General features: G+C 37.4%; 1 protein-coding gene across 2 annotated transcripts; it reads left to right on the top strand.

Annotated features, from left to right (window-relative positions):
* The first annotated feature begins 3336 nt into the window (after positions 1-3336).
* Positions 3337-21504, top strand: LOC120634952 (proton-coupled amino acid transporter-like protein pathetic). 2 transcript variants are annotated; one of them, XM_039905854.1, is made up of 9 exons: positions 3337-3474; positions 7918-8066; positions 10393-10537; positions 14818-14948; positions 17884-18113; positions 18682-18879; positions 20172-20277; positions 20881-21097; positions 21278-21504. In XM_039905854.1, exons 1-9 carry the CDS (start codon positions 3454-3456, stop codon positions 21470-21472), a joined length of 1392 nt encoding a protein of 463 aa, XP_039761788.1. In that variant the 5' UTR covers positions 3337-3453; the 3' UTR covers positions 21473-21504. The 2 variants fall into 2 exon arrangements, with proteins under 2 accessions (XP_039761788.1, XP_039761789.1); XM_039905855.1 differs by lacking the exon at positions 3337-3474 and adding an exon at positions 6932-7318.

Raw genomic sequence — 21504 nt, 5'->3', positions numbered from 1 at the left:
CACCCACATACACCAAGTTCTCCCTTTGTTACTTCTGCCTACACAACAGTCCGTGTCCGTCAACCTGAGGCGAATCATTTATTTCAGGCTTTACCCATAAAATTTAAGATCAGTTACGACATAAAATTAAATGTAATTAAATAAATACATGTCAAAAGTAAATAAAACTAGATTAAAAAAAAAAATCCAAATCCAATAAGCATGGCGATAGTATGCTATTTTATAATTATTTTTAATTATGCACAGCCTGCAGTCTGTTATCCTCATGCTTTCCTTATCCAAAGTTGGCTGGTAGAGATCACTACTAAGCGATAAGGCAGCCTTTTGCACGCCTCATAAGCGAAGCGTTGACGTGGGTATTACTGTCAGTTTACGCACACCGAGTGATTCTCCAACATAAAATGTCACTTTTTTTATTCTTTATTGCTTTTATAAGTGAGTGTTAATAGACAAATGTTGAGAAAAAACACTATTTTTAACACTCATGATATATTTTTAAATCTCTTTTTATTATTTAAACTAATTAAAAAATTGTTTAAAAAAATTCTGTCTTTGACGTCCGCGTGTCTGTATGTGTGGATCCCGTACCTTGTGGTCACGATAACGAGCGAAATACTTCACTTATCGAGTTGGTTTTTTTAAAGGCTTCAGTATTTTGAGGAATAGAAGCCTATTACTTTTCACAGTATAATTAGATGTATTTTAATTATTATTTACAAATTATCTCAATTTTATTTTAATGAATGAGATTATGAGGCGTGCACTTTTGGATTTTCCAACTATTGTTGCTTCTGCTTCTGCTTCTGTCTGTGTTTTTTTTTAAAACTATAAGTTAAAAGAAAAAAAAATGCGTGCAAATAAAGAGTAAAAATAAATAAATACTTTCCCAGGCGAGCTCTGTCGCAAAACGCTCTACTACCGTTACGTATTTTGTGACACTTCAGCTAAGAGCACTTTTGACAACCTCAATGGCGCAGCGGTAAGTACCGTGATAACGGGTTCGATTCCTGGCGGTTACAATTTGGAAATTAACAATTGCTGAATTACCTCTGGTCTGGCCTAGTTTCCAGCCTAACGACAAAGACGTTCCGCAAATAAATTTAGCTTTCAGGTAGGATTTCGCGTAGAAACGATAACTGCCATACCCCTAACACAGAACACTCATTACTGTCTGTAATGACATATGGAGCGGAGACATGGACACTGACAGTCGACCTGATCCACAAATTCAAATTCACGCAACGCGCTATGGAGCGAGCTATATTGGGAGTCTCTCTTCGGAACCAAAAATTCGCAATGAAGAAATCCGTAGGAGAACCAAGGTCACCGACATAGCTCAAAGGATAAGCAATTTGAAGTGGCAGTGGGCGGTCATGGCTGTGGCAGGACCGATGCCCGTTGGGGCAGACGCGTTCTGGAGTGGAGACCGCGAATCGATAAGAGCAGTGTGGGACGGACGACCTTAAAAACGCGGCTGAAAGCGGCTGGATGGGAAAAGCGGAAGACCATGTATGGTGGCGCGTACTTGGAAAGGCCTTTGTTCAGCAGTAGACTTGCTCTTGATGATGATGACGATTGACGACCCCTAACAGGTTAAGCCGGTTACCATCATGACTGCATCATCACTAACCACCAGGTGAGTTCGCAGTCAAGTAACTTGAACTGGAAAAAAACAGGGTGGGTCACAAAATCGTGTGATAAAACCCCTCATTATGCACTAGTTTCATAAACTACTATTTGTCGGTAGCCCTATGCATTACCTACATTATTGTTTTAGTTGACGTATCAAGCTTTTAATAGTATATAATTGACGGCCGATTGGCGCAGTGGGCAGCGACCCTGCTTTCTGAGTCAAAGGCCGTGGGTTCGATTCCCACAACTGGAATATGTTTGTGTGATGAACAGGAATTTTTTTTCAGTGTCTGGGTGTTTATATGTATTTTATCAGTATTTATGTATATTATTCATTGAATAAATATTCATCAGTCATCTTAGTACCCATAACACAAGCTACGCTTACTTTGGGGCTAGATGGCGGTGTGTGTATTGTCGTAGTATATTTATTTATTTATTTATTTTGCGGTTTTATGCAATTTTCCTGCTGTATGCATACCTTTTTTTTTTTTGTCGTGGTGGAAAAGCTTTATGGCTACCTCTGTCCTTTTGGGCAGGACAGAGGTTATGTGGGACTCGTTTACCCGAACAAAAAACCACCACGGCATGTCCCTCTCGTTGGCTTTATTGGACGTGCGGGGAACCCGTTGTACACTTCCCAGATGCTGTATGCATACCCTGGTAAGAAACCCAGTGCACGCCTCTGTCATCATCATCATCATATCAACCCATTACCGGGCCAACTACAGTTTCGAATTCAAATTTGAGTCTGTAGTTCGCCGGTATATTCCTAGATTGAATAAAACGAATTTTGTAAGAGCCATTTCTTCTAAGCTGCTTTGAATCTTCTCAACGGTAAAACTATATATTTTGTGGTAAGAGGGTGATATTCTTATTGCACATTGCATATCAGCTTGCTCCTCCCGAAATAGGAAGGGTTTAAGGCCGTAGTCCACCACGCTGGCTCAGTGTGGATCGCTGGACTCCACACACCTTTGAAAATGCTATAAAGCACTCTCAGGCATGCAGGTTTCCTCACGTTTTCCTTCAAAGTTGAAGCAAGTGATATTTTAATTACTTAAAACGCACATAACTTAGAACCCGGCCCGCTCCGGCCGGCTCCTACCCACTGGGCTATCACCGCTTCGCACCGTTTTCAATATTAACAGTAAAAAATTTACTGACTTTGTATAACACATTAAATCGTAACAAGTGACAAATATTAAACAGATTTAGATAGATCAATGAACTACCTATGAGATGGCAAAAGTGATAGACATCAATGGTACATACTCTGATTCAATAAATATACACGTCTTCGGACACAAATATTTTTATTAACATAGTGTCCCAAAAATTGGTCCTTACGTCTGGTGACCCAAGAGATGGCGCTTATTTAGCCCAACGGCTAAGTCTAGTAATTGGAAGGGGCAATAGCGCCAGCATTTTGGGTACCATGCCCATAAGTGAAATTTTAGTTTGTAATTATTATTTCCCTAGAAAAATATATTTTTCATTAATAAATAATGTCGACTTTGTTTTTCCCTTACAAAACGTCAATTTCATATGTAAGGACCTAATATCATTTCTGATATAGTTTTCTGTTTTGTCTGAGTTGCAAACCGTGCATGTTGTCATAATGTTTATATTTATTGCTATAACTTTTCGCATTACAAGGCCATTGCCTGGCGCGTAGCATCTTTAATTGATACAAATCTTGACTCGGAGGCAGGTCGTTTTTAGTGGTGGTCTGTGACAAAACAAACAATAAAGTGTTGTTTAAAAAAAACGGTTACAAAAATATTAATTAGGTTATTATACTGGTACCTATTAGTAAAAATGGAAATGAATTCGGATCATGTAAGTATTTTTTTATTATTTTCACACGTACGATACTTAAAAATTAATATCGGAATCATGTAATATTGTAAAATTTAGAAATGGAAGGTTTTTTTTTCTGATTTCATAAAAAGTAGTAAGTGTTGCTTAAAAAAAAAACGGTTACAAAAATATTAATTATGTTATTATACTCGTACCTATTAGTAAAAATAGAAATGAATTCGGATCATGTAAGTATTTTTTTATTACTTTCACACGTACGATACTTAAAAATTAATATCGGAATCATGTAATATTGTAAAATTTAAAAATGGAAGGTTTTTTTTCCGATTTCATAAAAAGTAATATAATAAAATATAGACTGTATAACTTTATTACTTACGATTTATTTATTTAATATTTCGCGCGAGTGCCTTCTCGTTTTCTTTTTAATTTTATCACGAAGTGATATGTATTTAAAAATTTGGAAACTAAGCTTGACTTTAAGAAATAACAACTAATAATACATAATTTTAGTGCTGTAAAATAACTACCTATATTTAGGGATATATTATCACATGTTAGTTCATTCATTCATTCATTCATTATTTTTCAAACTCCGGCGATTATGAATATATTGACAGGAAAAAAATTAAGACCTAATATTTTTTGCTGGAACGGGCCATCGAACCCAGAACCTTTTTATCTGTAGTCTAAAATTCTATTACTAGATCCACAAGGCAAATGCTTATAAAATAGTAGCGAAATTTTAATAGGGTCAAGCTTTCTATTCGAACCGATGCCAAATCTCAAGGTGTTATTTTCTTGTATATACAATACAATCAACAACATTCTTAGTCTAGTGGTTGGTATGTTTGTCAACGGATCACGAGGAACCGAATTCGATTCCCGGGCCCTTCAAAATTTTGTAGGTTTCCACGGCATTGCATATGTACAAGCTAGTATCAGAATGGAATTAAGAAATTTGTCTTGTCCACCCACGTGCCTCACAGAGCACGTGAATGCCCACAAATGCGGTAGAGGGTCAAAGCTTTTAACCCTGTCTACATGAGAGACCGACCTCCCTGGAAAAGTGGGAAATTCTGAGGACTTCCAAATTCTTTTGTACCTATATTTGACCATATTATAGTCACCTTACTCGCATCCTGGGGTGGCTTGAAGAGATATCTTATAGTGATAACCTTTCCTTTGTTTGCTTCATATATTTATGTTTTTATCACCATTTCTGGTAAATAAATAAATAAAAATATATCATAAATAGCACCTTTCTTTATAAATTAAACTACAACATAGCACAATGTGTCGATGTTAAAAAATATGACCCACATCTTGTTTATGTTTGGGGAAGACAATTGCGAATCAATTTAGTTTTATTTACGGAAGATGTCTCCCAATAAGTTCCAAGTGTTATGAAATCAAAGCTTCTAGAAGATTCATGTCACTGTAATATTTTAAAGGGAAACGTGTGTATGTCTTCTTCTCAGTCGGCTCACTCTTGTCCGAGCGATCGTGGTCGTCACTCAAGTGATGTGGCACGCTTGACTATCCGTCGCCACTCGCCAATCCTCTGGCAGCTGCCTTTATATGTATTTTCTAAGTATTTATGTATATTCTATACATATAAAAGAGAAAGTGTGTGGGTATGTTCCGTATAGGCTCCGAAACGGCTGGACCGATTTCAATGAAACTTTCAGGGAATCTCCGGATTGACCTGGCAAGTAATCCTGTAAAGTTTGGTGACGATCGGATCACTCCTATTTTTGAACTGTCAAATACAGCATTTATTTACTATGATGATATTCTATGGTTGGGTGTACATGGGTGTAGATCTTCACCCTCTCGAGAAGAGAATAGAAGGACAGTCACTCCTTCACGCCGCAACTACTGAACCAATTTGACTGATATTTGGTTTGGTTTCGTCCGGGGAATTTCCTATTTCTACCATCTAGCTGCTTTGCTTTTTAGCTTTTTTTTTTCTTTTTTTTTATGCTGTGCTCCGGTGTGAACGATGTGGCTCATGGGGCTTAACACCTACGCCTCAGTTTAATGGGCACAGGGCGAGTGCACTGAGAAGTGTCGGTCTGTTTTCACGTACAAACGAATGGGCCAAGTTACCAAAAAATTCTGTCTAAATGAGCTGAAAATCTTTCAATGCCTGCACAGCGAACAGTTCTTGATAAATGATAAGAAGCTAAGAACCATCTCTAACTGAAAATCATTAACGACTTATAAAAAATTGCATCAAAACCGGTCTATTTGTTTGGGAGCTACGATGCTACAAACAGACCTTCAGATGCAGGCTTAAACTCTTGACACACCTTTCATATTTAGTCGCCGCCGCGCTGGTATTAAAATAAAGCCTTATTTGCTATATTCCACAAACACCGGACAAATTAAAGTGAAAGTGATAAATCGCTAAGATAATTCAATGCGTATTTATGTTAAAATATATTCATTAAAATATATATATATATATATCATGATAAGTACAGATGGTTGATTTTACACAAGTAAGGAAACCTTCAAATATTTTTTATCTTATTTGCACGACTTAGAATCTCAACTCAAATAAATAAACCGATTGCAGTAATTAGTTCAAAAACACTGAAGATATGTGTGTATGGCAACACTGAGAAAATAATATTGTAAATATTGTATACAATTGTAATAAAAATAATGCTAATGAAAATTCCAACTAGTGTGTGGGGTGTGAAAGAAAGATTTTTATCGATAATGATTTTTTTTTTTTCATTTAATTTCTCTACAAGTTAGCTCTTGATGGAAATCTGACCTGGTGGTAAGTACTGTTTAAAGACGGTAAAGGGCTAACAAACTTCTAAACTTCACAACCCTAGTCGGATTCTACGCGTCATCGTATTGGAAAGCTAAACCGTCTTTTTCGATGCGGTAATTTGCCACCAGTAGCGTGCATACAAGCTATGCAATCAGTGGCGTGCATAGAGGGTATGCAAAGGCAGATAATATAAACTATAAAAAATCGCCAGTACGGGTTATAAAAAAAAATTGGTTGCCTGTAAAGTCGGTATACGGGCGAAAGTTTTACGTGACAACGACTTTGAGTGGTAAAATAATTTTAATGTGAATATTCATTCGTATAGTAGGAAGAAGGATGAAATAATAGTAACAATTTAAAACATTTATTTATACAAAGAATTATATTTAAAACATTAATTTATACAAAGAATCTCGCACTGAATTTCATATTAACAAAATTTTATTTTTACCTTTACACATACATACGTATTTATATACAAATATACATACAATAACTTGCAATACATTTGCGTACAATGAAACAGCGTTTACTACAAAGGGACGCGTGCCTTTCACTTTTTATGTCTGTCTCTCTCGCTCTTAGGCGGGCGCGTGCCTCTCACTCGCTCTCATTGTGAGCGCATAACGTGAGCGGAGCGTAACGCAGTTTCTTGAAGTGTCACCCGGCAAACCAATTTATAAGACGTTGTCACGTCAAAATAAAGAATAGGCGTTGTAAGAGCTACAAAAAGACTACCCTAAAGTTCTCATAACTTGTACTGGGGATTTTCTTCATTTTATATAGTCTGCATACCCTGTGCATACACTCCATGCACGCCACTGTATGCAATAAGCTGGTAGAAGATATAAAATAGAGAAATTCTACTGAGGATGATGCTATAATCAACAGAATTAACAACATAAAGAAGCCGTGTACATAACTAATATTGAAGCATCAAAAACCACTCCACTTTAGAATGGTTTCTCGAACAAACGGTTAGACTCTTCATACCATTTAGCAGTTGACAGTAAACTTTACCTCGAAAGTTCAAAGCGTTCAGCATAAAAAGGGAAAGGTGAAAAAAAAATTGTGAGTAACATTCCCCGGATGTACCAAAAGTAAGATGTACGCGGGGCATTTTTTGACTGTTTTGGACACAATAATGGCTTAATGAGGATTCTGTGTGTTCGTAATTCATTGATATAATCATGTTTTGACGGATTGGCGCAGTGGGCAGTGGGCAGCGACCCTGCTTTCTGAGTTCAAGGCCGTGGGTTCAATTCCCACAGCTGGCAAATGTTTTTCAGTGTCTGGGTGTTTATATGTGTATTATAAGTAGGTATTTATGTATACAATTCATAAAAATATTCATCACTTATCTTAGTACCCATAACACAAGCTACGCTTACTTTGGGACTAGATGGCGGTGTGTGTTGTCGTAAAAAAAGAAAAAAAATGTTTCTCTCAGATACGGCCTGCTAAGGTTTGGAACGCTCTTCGGTTCGGCTTCAGTGTTTCCTGATACATACAACTTGAATGCTTTTAAGGCAAGAGTGAATAGGCATGTTCTAGGCCAGCGCGCCTTGACTTAGAACGCATCATTGCTTTACATCAGGCGTGATAGTTGTCAAGCGCAAGTCTATCAGGTATAAAAAAAATACTATCACTAAAAACTATTTCTTCTTCAGGTAAACAAGACACAAGGTCAAGTGGAATTTGACCCTGAGAATAAGCCTCCCCCGCACCCGCCTCCAGACCTTAAGAAGAGGTTCGTTGTGCACGCAGAAAAGGACACCTTCGACTTTGTAGCACACAGACAGATCAAGAAACCTACAAAGTAAGATACTTTCTTCTCAGTTTAAGCGTTTAACTGCTTAAGATGTTCGACTAGGTATGACATAAGAAAACTGGGTTATAAGAAACGTCGATGTCGTTATGGTTTTATAGGTTTTTTATCGGTCGAAGCTACAGTGGCGTGCACAATATTTTTGACCTGCGTATGCATAAAGAAGGAACATAGCCTAAAATGGAACTATCCTTTCCCTTTATGAGTTATGCAAAAAAATTAGGCTAGGCAGTGCTTTTGTGCTTGTATGAAGTGCACGCCACTGCTTGTCACTATTGAAAGAAAGAAAGAAAAAATTATTTTTGTATATTTTGCCACACATTATAAATATTAACGACACCACGTATGTTATGTGTGGCCCAACCTAGAAAAAAGGTGCCAGCTCAGCAGCGAGCTGCATGCGCCAGTGGAAAAAGCGCTATTTTTCAGTTGGCACCTTGTAATAGGTGACACCACGGAAATGCGTAAGCATTTTTTTTTTAAGTGCATTTTCTTATATATCATTAATATAGCAACTGTATGCCTGTATATGGTCTAAACCATTCTCATTCAGAGAGGAGACTCGGGGTCAGTAGACTTCACACCCCTTTGAACATTATAGAGAACTGAATGTATGCAGTGCAGGTATCCTCACTATGTATTCCTTAAAACTTTAATTGCTTGAAACGTACATAGCTCCTAAAAATAAGATGTGCACGCCGGGAATCGAACTCGGTGGTTGGAACCTCTTCGATCTCACGAAATTACCTCAGGGTGTCATTCTAGTGACACCTTTAAAATAAGAGAGAGACCTTATTAGAGTAATTCATGTCTTAGTTATTTGATCGTTTTTATTTGAGGCCATTAGTATGTCATCGTGTTTGATTTTGATTGCTCTAAGACTGTATTCAAGTTATATAAAAAAACAAAAGTGTGTTGCGTAAAATCTAATATAACTTGCATTAAAATATTCAACTGTATACAAGGAAATTCGTTTACGAACTTCAAATGAAACGTGTTTATGTTGAAGCGTTATTGTTTTTTTGACCTTCATAACAATTTATTTTGAGTGGGTGGACCTTCGAACAGGTAAAATGAGTTCATTGAATGATATAGCAAACGAATACTGCAAGTTTGTTTGGTTCAAGTAGGCCTATTTACAGGCTTTTTGAAACGTCTGGACAAAGCGACTCCATCGGATCGGAAAACAGATTCTATCAATTTACATTTTTTTTCCAAAAATGTTCCGTAACGCGGCTTGGAATTAGATACTGGTAAACATCATCACGTAAGAAAAAAGCGTTATGTCCACCCTGAGCCAGTCGCTTGATTCCATCCAGCGTAGTTCGGACATTATCGTCAAGGCTTAAGCAACCATAACACCATAACCATACTCGTTCATTAGTGCGTTAGGCAAATATGAGATGTACTCGTACCTACTCGCACACGGGATTTTTCTCGGATTGTTGGACTCCATAAACCTTTCAGAACATTCTGTGGATCTCTCAGGCCTGCAGGTTTCCTCACGATGTTTTCCTTCACCGTTGAATCAAGTGATATTTTAATTACTTAAAACGCACAAAACTTAGAAAAGTTACTGGTGTTAGTGGCTGGGATTCAAACTTGATCCCCGGAAAGTGAAGTCGAGCTCCTATCCAAAGCGCTATCGACGCTTCAAGGCAGGCAAGGGTAAATGCAGGAAAACAAAATTCCAAATACTCCGATAGTCGCAATGACATACTTATTTTGTAATTTCCCTATGTGAGAATCGAGGTTAAATTTGCACCAAAAATCTGTTTTATAAAAGTTTTTTTATAAAAAAGAAATTGGTAATTTCTTGTGACACTAGAAATTTCCAAAAGTCATCTAACTACATTAAAGTAATACAATTTTAAATCCAAGTCAGTGCGCAATGCGATGTCTTAGATGGAATCTAAGACTATAACATCACATTCAAATTCAAATTCAAATCGAGTTAAATAAGAACGCTTTTTACACGCTTTTCATTAGCATCACAGTAGGTATAACTGTTTGCATGTTTGTAACCCTCGACTTTGGACTTGATTCTGACCCTTTTCAAACGGTCTAACTTTGTTGATATATCGAGGACCAATGACAATACACTAATTTGATGAGAAGTCAATATTGTCAAGCGAGCCACAAAACCCAGATGACAACCACGACCAGTCTGTCAAGACTGAAACGACTAAGAAGAAGAAATTTGATGAGATTACACAATTTTTCAATTTGCAAAACAGACAAGCTTGTTTTTGCCATCGCCTCGCTTTCTGACAGATGTTTCACCTAAATAATTATCATATAATTTTCTCCATTGCAGTACTCTAGAATCTACTGGCCACCTCATCAAAGGATGTCTAGGAGGTGGTATAATGGGCATACACGAAGCCTACATGAAAAGTGGACTGTGGACGTCGCTGGTCTTCACAATCATCTTCGGATTCTACATCGCGTATTGCGTACATGTAAGTAGTTGTTTTTACAATAAAGGGTTCCCCACACTAGGACGATCGCGGTTGCGGTTATTTGTGGCATGAGGTAGTCTCTCCTATACCATCTTCAGCATCATCACTTCAACCGATTGACGTCCACTGCTGTACATAGGCCTTTTGTAGGGCGTTCCAAAATCCGAAATCCTGGACCGCTTATTTACAGCGGCTTCCAGCGACTCGTTTGATGTCGTCCTTCCACCTCAATGAGGGCCGACCTACGCTGCGTTTACCGGTGCGGAATCGCCATTTATAGGATGCTCTACCTATACGCAGAACTTTAAATACGTGCGTGCTCTACGCAATTTTATTTATACACTTCATTTGTACACCACAATTAGTAAAAAAGAACAGTGGACACAACAAAAATAAACTTAAAAAGTTGGATACAAAGGGCGGCCTTATCGCTTAGTAGCGATCTCTTCCAGGCAACCTTAGGATTAGGAAAACCAAGGGAAACGGATTGGTGGGGTGTATTATTATTATATACATACTTACGAACAATTACACACAAATACTTATCAAGATTACACACACAAAATACTAATAATAATAAAGATAAAAAATAATCTAAAACAAACAATCTAAAAACGGGTGCCGGCTAGCGCAAACCACTCCGCTTTTGTTAAAAAATAGGATTTGTATAACTCATCTATTATCAGCTTCACACTTCACAAAAAATATCTATTTATCAATATATCGATTTTTATGATTTCTGAGACAGCAATACAAAAGGTTAAGAGACGACATGTATCTTTTTATAATGGTTAATGTTGCCTCTGACTTTAAACCGCTAGAATCGTAAATAAGTAGATTATTTGAATGGTATATGACTTTGCTTACCTATATTGAAATCGATTTCAATTAATATATTAATTAAATTTCGATACGCGATGTTTTTATTCTATAAAAGGTATGTATGAATGAATTAATGAATACACTTTTATTGTACACCAAAGAAAAAAAAGTAGTTACAAAGATATAAATACATATAAAGAGAGTACAATTTGGTGGCCTTATCGCTACATAGCGATTTCTTCCAGGCAACCAATGGCGTAAAAGGAAAAAACATAGAAAAGAGGTAGGTGGTGCAATAAATAAGATTTAAAATTATACAAATATATAAATAAAATATACATATATATAAATATAACTATATATATATAAGGTATGTATCCATTTACTTATTAATACTTTTGCGCCCTTCTTATATTGCAGAATATAAGGGCTCGACGACAACCGCAACCGCGACACTGCGACAAACTACGTGTGCGGAAACCCTTGAATTTATATGTAGATACTCTCAGTAATCCCTTGTTCAGCTGAAGTACTAAAATATATGTGTGTATTGTGTAAACACTTGAGTTGAAACGTATAATAAGACCATTTTACTTGCAGTATATCTACTTAAAGATTAAAATATTAACACGGAACCGACAGAACTTGACGTATCGATGAGTGGTTTATACTTAGAAATCAAGCCTCCGTATTGCTTAACTTTTATGACAGTTGCTATACGGTGGCGACCTTCATAGGAGTATACTAGGCAACATAGATTTAGTTGTTTTTTTTAATTTTTTTATAATTATTATTTGTTTTATTACATATAGAAAAATGTGTACAGCAGGAATCTTCTTATGGACTAGACACAGAGATACTCTATTGAATTTTGCACAAAGGTGTTCTTAAACACTCGCACTAAGGTAACTTTTGTTACGAGTATCGCCACCTTCCTTCGGACCCATTACAACGTGAAATTAGTAGAATACAATCATACATAATAGATAAAACAAAAATATATAATATACTAGCTGTTGCCCGCGACTTCGTCTGCGTTTGATTTTGTTTTAAAGTATTCAGTATCGCTAAGCCTTAAATGAGTATAGTTGTATATATATATATATACAACTATACTCATTTAAGGCTATATATATATATATATATATAAAACATGTGACTGTCAATTAATTATAGACAAATAATTTGCAATAAAATAAAATTGTGACTTTACTCAAAGATCTAAGCTATCCTATCTCTTAAGTTGGACCAGACTGCTCACGGTGTGCCAATTTAATTTAAAATCGGTTCAGTAGTTTAGGAGTCCATCGCGGACAAACATCGTGACAGGAGATTTACATATATTAAGATTACATTAATTACAATGATTTGACTATTTTTCTTTAAATGACATTGTGGTGTGTGTGTATGTGTATATATGTGTGTGTGTTCACGTGTGTTTGAAAGTGCATAACTTACTTATTATGTACCTACCATAAATAGTGAATGAGAACATATGATACATAAAGTGTACAAAGGAAAATTAACTACTTGTTGCCTATTGTCTGTGAGTGTATGAATGAATGAATGAAATACACTTTATTGTACACCAAATTAAAAAGACAAGCATTAAAAAAAATACACAATTAAAATAAAGGAGAAAAGGTACAATATGCGGCCTTATCGCTTAAAATGTCCTAAAGAAGCCAGAAAGGAAAAGAAGAATAAAAAATAAAATATAAAAGGGACTGTTTAAAAACAAGCTTAAAAAGAGGGAAAAAGTCAAATAAAATAAAAAGGAAATGATAAATAAATACACATACTACTAAAAGCGTTTTTTTAGTAGCTGTTAAAAAATGGTTAGAGACTGTGCACGCCTGATATGAACAGGGAGAGCATTCCATAATCGAACAGCTTCAATTGAGAGAGAATTATTTTATTTTATTTTTAAATTGTGTGCTTATGTTTTTCTCTCGCCCCTAAACTATCACTATGCAAAAAACATGTTTACCTCTTGCGCTTTAATTTTATATAATGGCTAAAAAAAACATAAACAAATCTATTCCATAGAGATAAAAAGTAGCATATGTGCTATTCTAGACTATAATCTATCTCTGTGATAAGTTTCATACAGATCCGTTCTGCCGTTCTGGCGCGATTGAGTAACAAACATCCATCCAAACTTGAACCAATATTTGTGACGTAATAATAAACCTTCCTGGTGAAACCTTGATGGTGGTTTGACAAAGGTCACGCAAGAATTGCATTGCTCCATTTTTATACCTACTGGTGACGCAGGCTTGAAATTAAAATTTTTCAGACTAGCGACACGTCTTTGCACGGGTAGATATGAATTTAAAAATAATAAAATACTTTTTGTGACTTTAATGTAAAAATTAGATGTATGACTTTTTTGTAAGCATTATCAATATCGACAACTTTTCTCTACAACCCAATCAAATATCTCTCATCCCTAAGGCAGCGTTTGCAAGAAAGGTCGACGTACGCCGGCTCTCTTCCGACTTTGTTTAAAAACCAGACTGCCATTACAAAGTCTTTCCGTTTTTCAGGTTAATATCTACCCTATGAGTTATGACACTCACGAATAATGTGGCTTTCTGTTGACTAAAAATTTTTTTAATCGCTTCAGTAGAACCAGAGATTACCCCAACAACCACACAAACTCACAAATTTTACATCATTATAACATTAATAAAGTATTGATAATATAAGCCTTAACAGGTGGGCCTACGTATGAACATGAGCAAGACGAAAATTATGTCTAACGCTCATGTTCTGCTCCACTCAGTAGGTAATAATTGGGAGCTCTGCACTCGAAATTGTAGACGAGTACATATAACTAGGACACACGATCTAGTTAGGTAGGCCCAATTTTGAGAAAGAGGTGAACCGCCGAATCCAACTCGGATGCGGAAGTTTCCCGAACTTCGAGACATCTCTTCGTCCGAAATCCCTCAGTGCCTGAAGACCAAAGTCTTCGAACAGTGCGTGTTTCCAGTGATGAATTACGTATCCGAAACGTGGTCGCTTACTATGGGCATCAAAAGGAGCCTCAGAATCACTCAGCGGGCGATGGAAAGAGCAATATTGGGAGTTTCTCTACGTGATCAAATCAGAAATGAGGAGATCCGTAGAAGAACCAGAGTTACCGACATAGCTCAGCGAAATGGGACGGGCACATAGCTCGGAGAACCGATGGACGTTGGGGTTCCAAGGTGTTGGAATGACGACCCCGCATAGGTAAACGCAGTGTTGGTCTGCCCCCAACAAGGTGGACAGACGACATCAAACGAGTCGCTGGGACTCGCTGGAAACAAGCGGCCCAGGACCGTGGATTTCGGAACTCTCTACAAAAGACCTATGTCCAGCAGTGGACTTCAATCGGTTGAAATGATGCCAGACCAGCGTGACCAGGGTATCAGAAAGAGAAAGCGTTAAAAAATGAATAATATTTCCAGATACTAGTAAAATCAGCACAAACATTGTACAGAAGGTTACACATAACGGAACTGTCGTATCCAGATCTGGCAGAGGCTTCGTTGGAAGTGGGACCCTTCCCAAGTTTGAGGAAATATAGTCGAGGGTTCAGGTATGTACCTACTTAGTAGCTTGACCTTAGATTAGCTATTTTTTTAGTAGACTTTCAGCAGGAGTAGAGCGTGATGTGACAGAGCTCGTTCGAGGAAGAGCTACCGCCTTGCTTATTTCAGCCGCCAAACTGTATTGCAGTTCTAGTTTGAACAGCGTGGTTGCCAGTATAATTACAGATGCATGAGGCTTGATAAGTATTAAGGCTTGTTAAGTTTTGCCTTTACCGAGCCTATATCTTAATATATATAAATCTCTTGTCACGATGTTTGTCCGCGATGGACTCCTAAACTACTTAACCGATTTTAAATTAAATTGGCACACCGTGAGCAGTCTGTTCCAACTTAATAGATAGGATAGTTTAGATTTTTAATTATAGTCGCAATTTTATTTTATTGCAAATAATTTTTCTATAATTAATTGACAGTCACATGTTATATATATATAATACTACTATACTAATTTAAGGCTTAGCGATACTGAATGCTTTAAAAATACAAAATAAAACGCAGACGAAGTCGCGGGCAACAGCTAGTATACTTATATGAAATGTGTATTTTTGTAAAAAAAAAACCCAAATCTATTTAAAAGCTTTAGTGACATAAGAAATCCGAATAACAGGAATAAACTTAAGTTATGTGTACCGATGCAAAAGCTCACCGTGACCAGTAAAAGTGCACACTTTACGGCTGTACTTATTTACAACTACTTGCCAGATGCGCTGAAACCTGTTGCACGTTTCAAATCAGTTTTATTTGATAAACTTTTGGATAGCAATATTATCATATCAATGACTACCTAAATGGAAAATTAATAATAATTATAGACATTAATGAATTCATTTTATTCATTAAGTATTAATGTAGTAAATTGATATAATCATTAACGAATAATTTTTCGACGCCGATCTTGGCAGGATATGTGATTCTTTAAAAATTTAATTAACACCTATGTAAACATGTTGCATGTACCATATTCAAGCAAAATAAAAAAATGATTGATTGATTGAGGTTGAGGATTGAAGCCCAGAAGGTAGGACTTCGACTTCACTTCCGGGAGGGGGGGAGTTCGAATCCCAGCACACACCTCTAACTTTTCTAAGTTATGTGATTAAAATATCACTTGCATCAACGGTGAAGGAAAACATCGTGAGGAAACTTGCATATCTGAGAGTTCTCCATAATGTTCAAATTGTATACCTTTTGTTAAATTTTTACTGTTAATTTGTTATGTTTATGTGGTGTACAATAAAAGTGTATTCATTCATTCATTCAATGTTCTCAACGGTGTGTGAAGTCCATCGAACCGCACTGGGCCAGCGTGCTTAACTACGGCCTTAACCTCATTGTGGGAGGAGACCCGTGTCCTGTAGTGGGCCGATGATGGGTTCATATGATGATGGTCATGATGATGAGGCTTGATATCTAAGCTTCAGGTTGAAGGGCAAAGGATAACACTTTGTATGACGCTTGTTTCTATTCCCGTCGAAGCAACACGCTCTGTTGTCAGTTTTAGACTTATTAGTTATATACACGACTCGGTCCGTCAATTATTATTATAAACGGCTTCTGGCAGAATTATTGGTGGTAGCTCGCCACGGCCGAAGCCTACTACCAGTCAAATTTTTACCTGGTAATAATCAAAATTAACATCCGTGCTCATCATCCGGAATAAGATGAAAAATGCGCTAATGACGTGGGCACGCACGTTCAATTCCTTCCATACAAGTTTTACGTTTGTATGAATGCATTTTGTATGAAACGGCCGGTGGGCAACCTATCGGAAAAGTTGTAGAATATCACACTGATGATGACGATGATAATATAATTACTTTAAGACAAACAAACATGCGTAGATAAATAATCACGTAATCAAAAACCGTTTTAGATTATTAGTAACTTAATTAGTAGTAAACAATCTGTTTCCTGCGGTTTCAAACGCGTTATTCAGGCTTGCAACCTAAGCCATGCGTATTCTTACTCAGATACGTAAACTCCCTTCCCGTAAGCTGTACTTCCAAATAGCATAATGTAAAGAGCATCGTTTTTCAAGATAAGACTGTATTGATGATAAAATATTAATTTATTTTGAAAGCATTACTATTGCATGCCTCCTGATGAAATTGAAACTTAGCTTTTATTTTATTCCGTACGTAATATACGTGTTAAGGTGGCGAAATACTTGTTTGTCGATAAACTACTAAACAGATAATAATAATTCTGACAATATTAGAAAGCTACGAGTATGTATCTAAATGTGACAAAGGTTCTAATATGCTTTAAAAATTCAGTAGGTAATAATAATATTACTTTTATGTTTTTATAACATAGAATAAATAATAATTATTGTAAAGCTACCCAAGTAAGTTGTAAGTTTAAAGCAATTAAAATATCACTAGCTTCAACGGTGAAGGAAAATATCGTGACGAAACCTGCATGCCTGAGAGTTCTCCATAATGTTCTCAAAAGGTGTCGACTAATCTGCACTGGGACAGCGTGGTGGACTACGGCCTTAACCCCTTCTCATTGTGGGAGGACCCGCGCCCTGTAAAGGACCAGTAATGGGTTAATATGATGATGATGATGGAAGTTACCCAGAAGAAACGGTTTCCGCGTTTCAGCTCTTCCGCGGTTTCAGCTCTATCCGCGCTCAATTACTTAACATTTATATAAATACTAATTATCTACCTACTACAAAAATATTGGTCGCAAGTAGATCTTAAAAAAGCGCAGATAACAATATACCTACCTATCTTTTATAAATACTAAGCCACAATAATGTCGCTTGCATCAAGTGACTCTGGACTCTTTTGGTGTCGTCCGCCCATCGTACAGTTAGTCTTCATTCCACACCACGGAACCCATTGATTCTCTGGGCTAATGACCTCGCCCTTTACCAATACAGCTTTGCAATAAGTTTCCCATATCATTCCACAGGTACGCCGTGGATTTAGTAATATGCTTGGACCTATTCGGCGCTTGCTGCGTGTACCAAATAATAATCGCCAAGACGATCAAAGAGGTGGTAGAAGACACACATGAGGTTGGAGACTTGAATAGGCTGCGGCTTTACGTGCTTACGCTGCTGGTGCCAGTGTTGCTGCTCTGCATGATAACCACGCTGAAGTACTTGGCGCCATTCTCTTTAATAGCTGATGTATTTATTGGTGAGTTGGTTAGGTATACCTTTAAGGTGGAACCGTAGTTTATTCAACTTCAAGTAAATATAATGATTTAAAAATAATAGGTCTGGAAGAATCTCTGAACATCGGTTTGCAAAAAACTGCTACTTTAAATATATGTAAAAAGTAAAAAAATAGGATAGAGGGTACATTGGTTAAGTTCAAGATAAAAAATGTTAATTTTTATTGTCCAAAACTTCTCTATAAGTATACTTAATGAGATGTAATATTATTAATGAAATTTAAGCTAAATTTGCTACACAGAGCAGGATAATTTGTATGATGTACTTTATAATTTCTTCAATCTTTATACTCCACACCAAACATATTCGCCAATGTACCTACCCTCTACGCACGTTTCGCTCCGAAACCGGGGCATCCTCAGGAGATTTTGACTTTAAAAAGAATAATTGTTGAACAATTGAAGAAATTATAAATTTCACCATACAGAATTTCGTGCTTTTCAAATTAAGCTTGATTTCCATAATATATCATGGAATTCCGCAAAGCAACGCCTGCTTCTGTCCAATCAGTAAACTCGCTTTATTTCCAGTGACCTGCGTGATAGCAACTGTAGTATACGGCCTGCAATCCGCACCAGCACTACACACGATGCCTGCGTGGAAGGACGCTACCGGGTTCTTCGAGTTCTGCGGCATAGTCATCTTCAGTATGGAGGGAATCGGGGTGTCGTTGCCAATAGAGAACAATATGAAAGACCCCACGCAGTTCCCCAAAGTTTTGAGTTATGGTACGTTTTCAGCTTTTATTAATTTAAAATATAATACAAACTAAGCTACCTATAATATTGTTTCCTAAACCTGATAAGCATTTCCAGCTTCTATCTACCTACCTACGCAACATTTCTTAAGCATAGATCAACTATTTAGAATTTGTTGATATTTCGACCCAGTTGCATGGATCGTGGTCACGACGTATTATCGTGGTATGTACCCGTTGATGCCTAAGAAATGTTGATTAACCACGACAATCTTAGTTTAAAATCTTTAATTACCTACGCTACCTTGAAATCAAAAAATACCTACAGCATTTTCATTATCATTATCATATAATCAAACAATTACCGACCCACAACATGGCACGGATCTTCTCCCACAGTGAAAATGGTGAAGGCTGTTAAGTTCACCACGTTGGCACAGTGCGGATTGGTGGACTTCACACGTCCACCAATTACGGAGAACTCTCAGGCATGCAGGTTTCCTCACGACATTTTCCTACATCGTTGAAGAAAGTGATGTTTAGATTTGGGAGGCGGCAGGTAGTTATTGGGCTAGCTACCCGTCCTTATATGAGTCTCCCTTCTGTCTGAGGGGGGGTCAAGCTGTCCTGATGCCCTCCTCCTTAGCGTAGTAGCCCTGGCAATCAGTTGGGGTTGTTGGTAGACGTCTGGGAAGTAGGTATACAACGGGTTCCCCGGACGTCCAATAAAGCCAACGAGAGGGACATGCCGTGGTGGTTTTTAGTTCGGGTAAACGATTCCCACATAACCTCTGTCCTGCCCAAAAGGACAGAAGTAGCCATAAAGCTTTTCCATCACGACAAAAAAAAGAAATAAAAGTGATGTTTAGATTGCTTAAACGCAGGTAAATTAGAAAAGTTAGAGGTGCGTGATGGGATTCGAACTCGGCCCCCGAAAATAAAGCCGAAGTCCTAACCTCTTGGCTATCACCAATTCTTTAAACCGTTAAGTAGTTGATATCCCTTCGACACAAACATCCGTTGTTTAATATTTGTTCCTTCAAATCGAGTGTGATTGCGTTCAAGCTAACATTAAATAATAAAAGTTCTGAAGAGGGTAATAAGAAGTATCAATAATACTCGAATTTGGGAAAAACATGTAGGTAATTTTCATTTAAAAAATAGCCTGTGTGTTAATCCAAAGTATAATCTTCGTTGACCCAAGAATTGTGTATCTGTGCGTGTGTGTGTGTGTGTGTGTGTGTGTGAGAGAGAGAGTGTGTGTGTGAGTGCGCTACCTTCTACTGTGATGAAAGTATTTATAATTAGTTTTTTTGTTCACAGGTATGAGTATAGTAGTTTTATTCCTAATTCTGGTTGGATTTTTCGGCTACTGGGGATTTGGAGAGCAATCAATATCGCCTGTAACACTGAACTTTCCTACAGCAATGTGAGTAGCCGAAAGTGTAACCTGCGCAATTAAAGAATAGAATTGTAAAAGATGACGTGCGCAATATCAGCTTGCCTGTAGATTATGCGAAAGTTAGCCCTTGACTGCAATCTCACCTGGTGGTAAGTGATGATGCAGTCGAAGATGGTAGCGGGCTAACCTGTGAGGGAGTACGGTAGTCATACCCCTAATAGGTCTCCGCGATATTGCACCGGAACATTTAGTCGCTTAGCGGCACGTCTTTGTCGGTACGGTGGTAACTAACCAAGAGCCAAAGCCACCCACCACACCAGACCAGAGAAAATTCAGAAATTATAAATTCCCAAATTGCTCTTGCCGGGAATCGAACACGGGACCTCCTACTTAAATTCACAGCGCTCACCGCTGCGCCATCGAGGTCGTCAAAATTATATTCTATAATTTAAGCAATTAAAATAGCATTTCTTTTAACTCGCGAGCGTTACAGTTCTCAATAATATTCTCAAAAGCGTGTCAAATTGAAAGCTTGGTGGACTACGGCCAAAACCCAGCTCATCTGAGCCGTTGATGGGTTCTAATGATGATGATGATGGTGATAAAATTAAAATCTTTAATTTTTTACAGATTTCCAACAATACTAAAATGTTTGATGGGCATAATGATTTTCATAACCTTTGCGCTGAACTTCTGGGCGCCGTTCAACCTAGTGTGGTATTACATGGCGAAGAAACACGACGCGAGCAAACATTGGATATGGGAGCGTGTGTACAGAGCCGTCTTCGTGGTCATTATAACTGCGATTGCTATCGCTTTCCCTAATATCGGGAATCTGATGGGTTTGGTAAGTTATGGTGCTGTCTGATGATTCTGAAGATTCCCCGGTTCTGAGGATTTGGGAATTCCTCCTCCCACTTGAAAACACAGCGCTTTTGCGGTGGTCATATGTTTGCCTTTGAAAGTTATTTTTTAGTTATTAGTAGCGAACTTAAAGCAAGTATTTAAACGTTCCGTTTTGTTCCAGCTAGGAGCTTTCTGCCTGTCAAACATGGGTTTTATATTCCCTGCGATGATAGAACTGCTGGTGATCTGGGAGACTCCAGGCCTGGGCAAATGGCGGTGGCGTTTGTGGAAGAATATCCTGGTGATACTAGTGGGTATATTGCTGTTCATAGCTGGTACTTACTCGAACGTCAAAGGGCTGATAGTTAATTTGTAAATAAATGTTAAATAATAGATACTATAGAAGTA

The sequence above is a fragment of the Pararge aegeria genome, chromosome 25 (genome assembly GCF_905163445.1).
Source record: "Pararge aegeria chromosome 25, ilParAegt1.1, whole genome shotgun sequence".
NCBI classification, from domain to species: domain Eukaryota; kingdom Metazoa; phylum Arthropoda; class Insecta; order Lepidoptera; family Nymphalidae; genus Pararge; species Pararge aegeria.
This window is presented reverse-complemented; position numbering and strand designations above follow the sequence as displayed.

Coding starts and splice junctions, on each gene's coding strand:
- LOC120634952 (XM_039905854.1), top strand. CDS start 3,454: ATGGAAATGAATTCGGATCAT. Junction 10,538..14,817: donor ACATCGCGTATTGCGTACAT/GTAAGTAGTTGT, acceptor TAATATTTCCAG/ATACTAGTAAAATCAGCACA. Junction 18,114..18,681: donor AATAGCTGATGTATTTATTG/GTGAGTTGGTTA, acceptor CTTTATTTCCAG/TGACCTGCGTGATAGCAACT.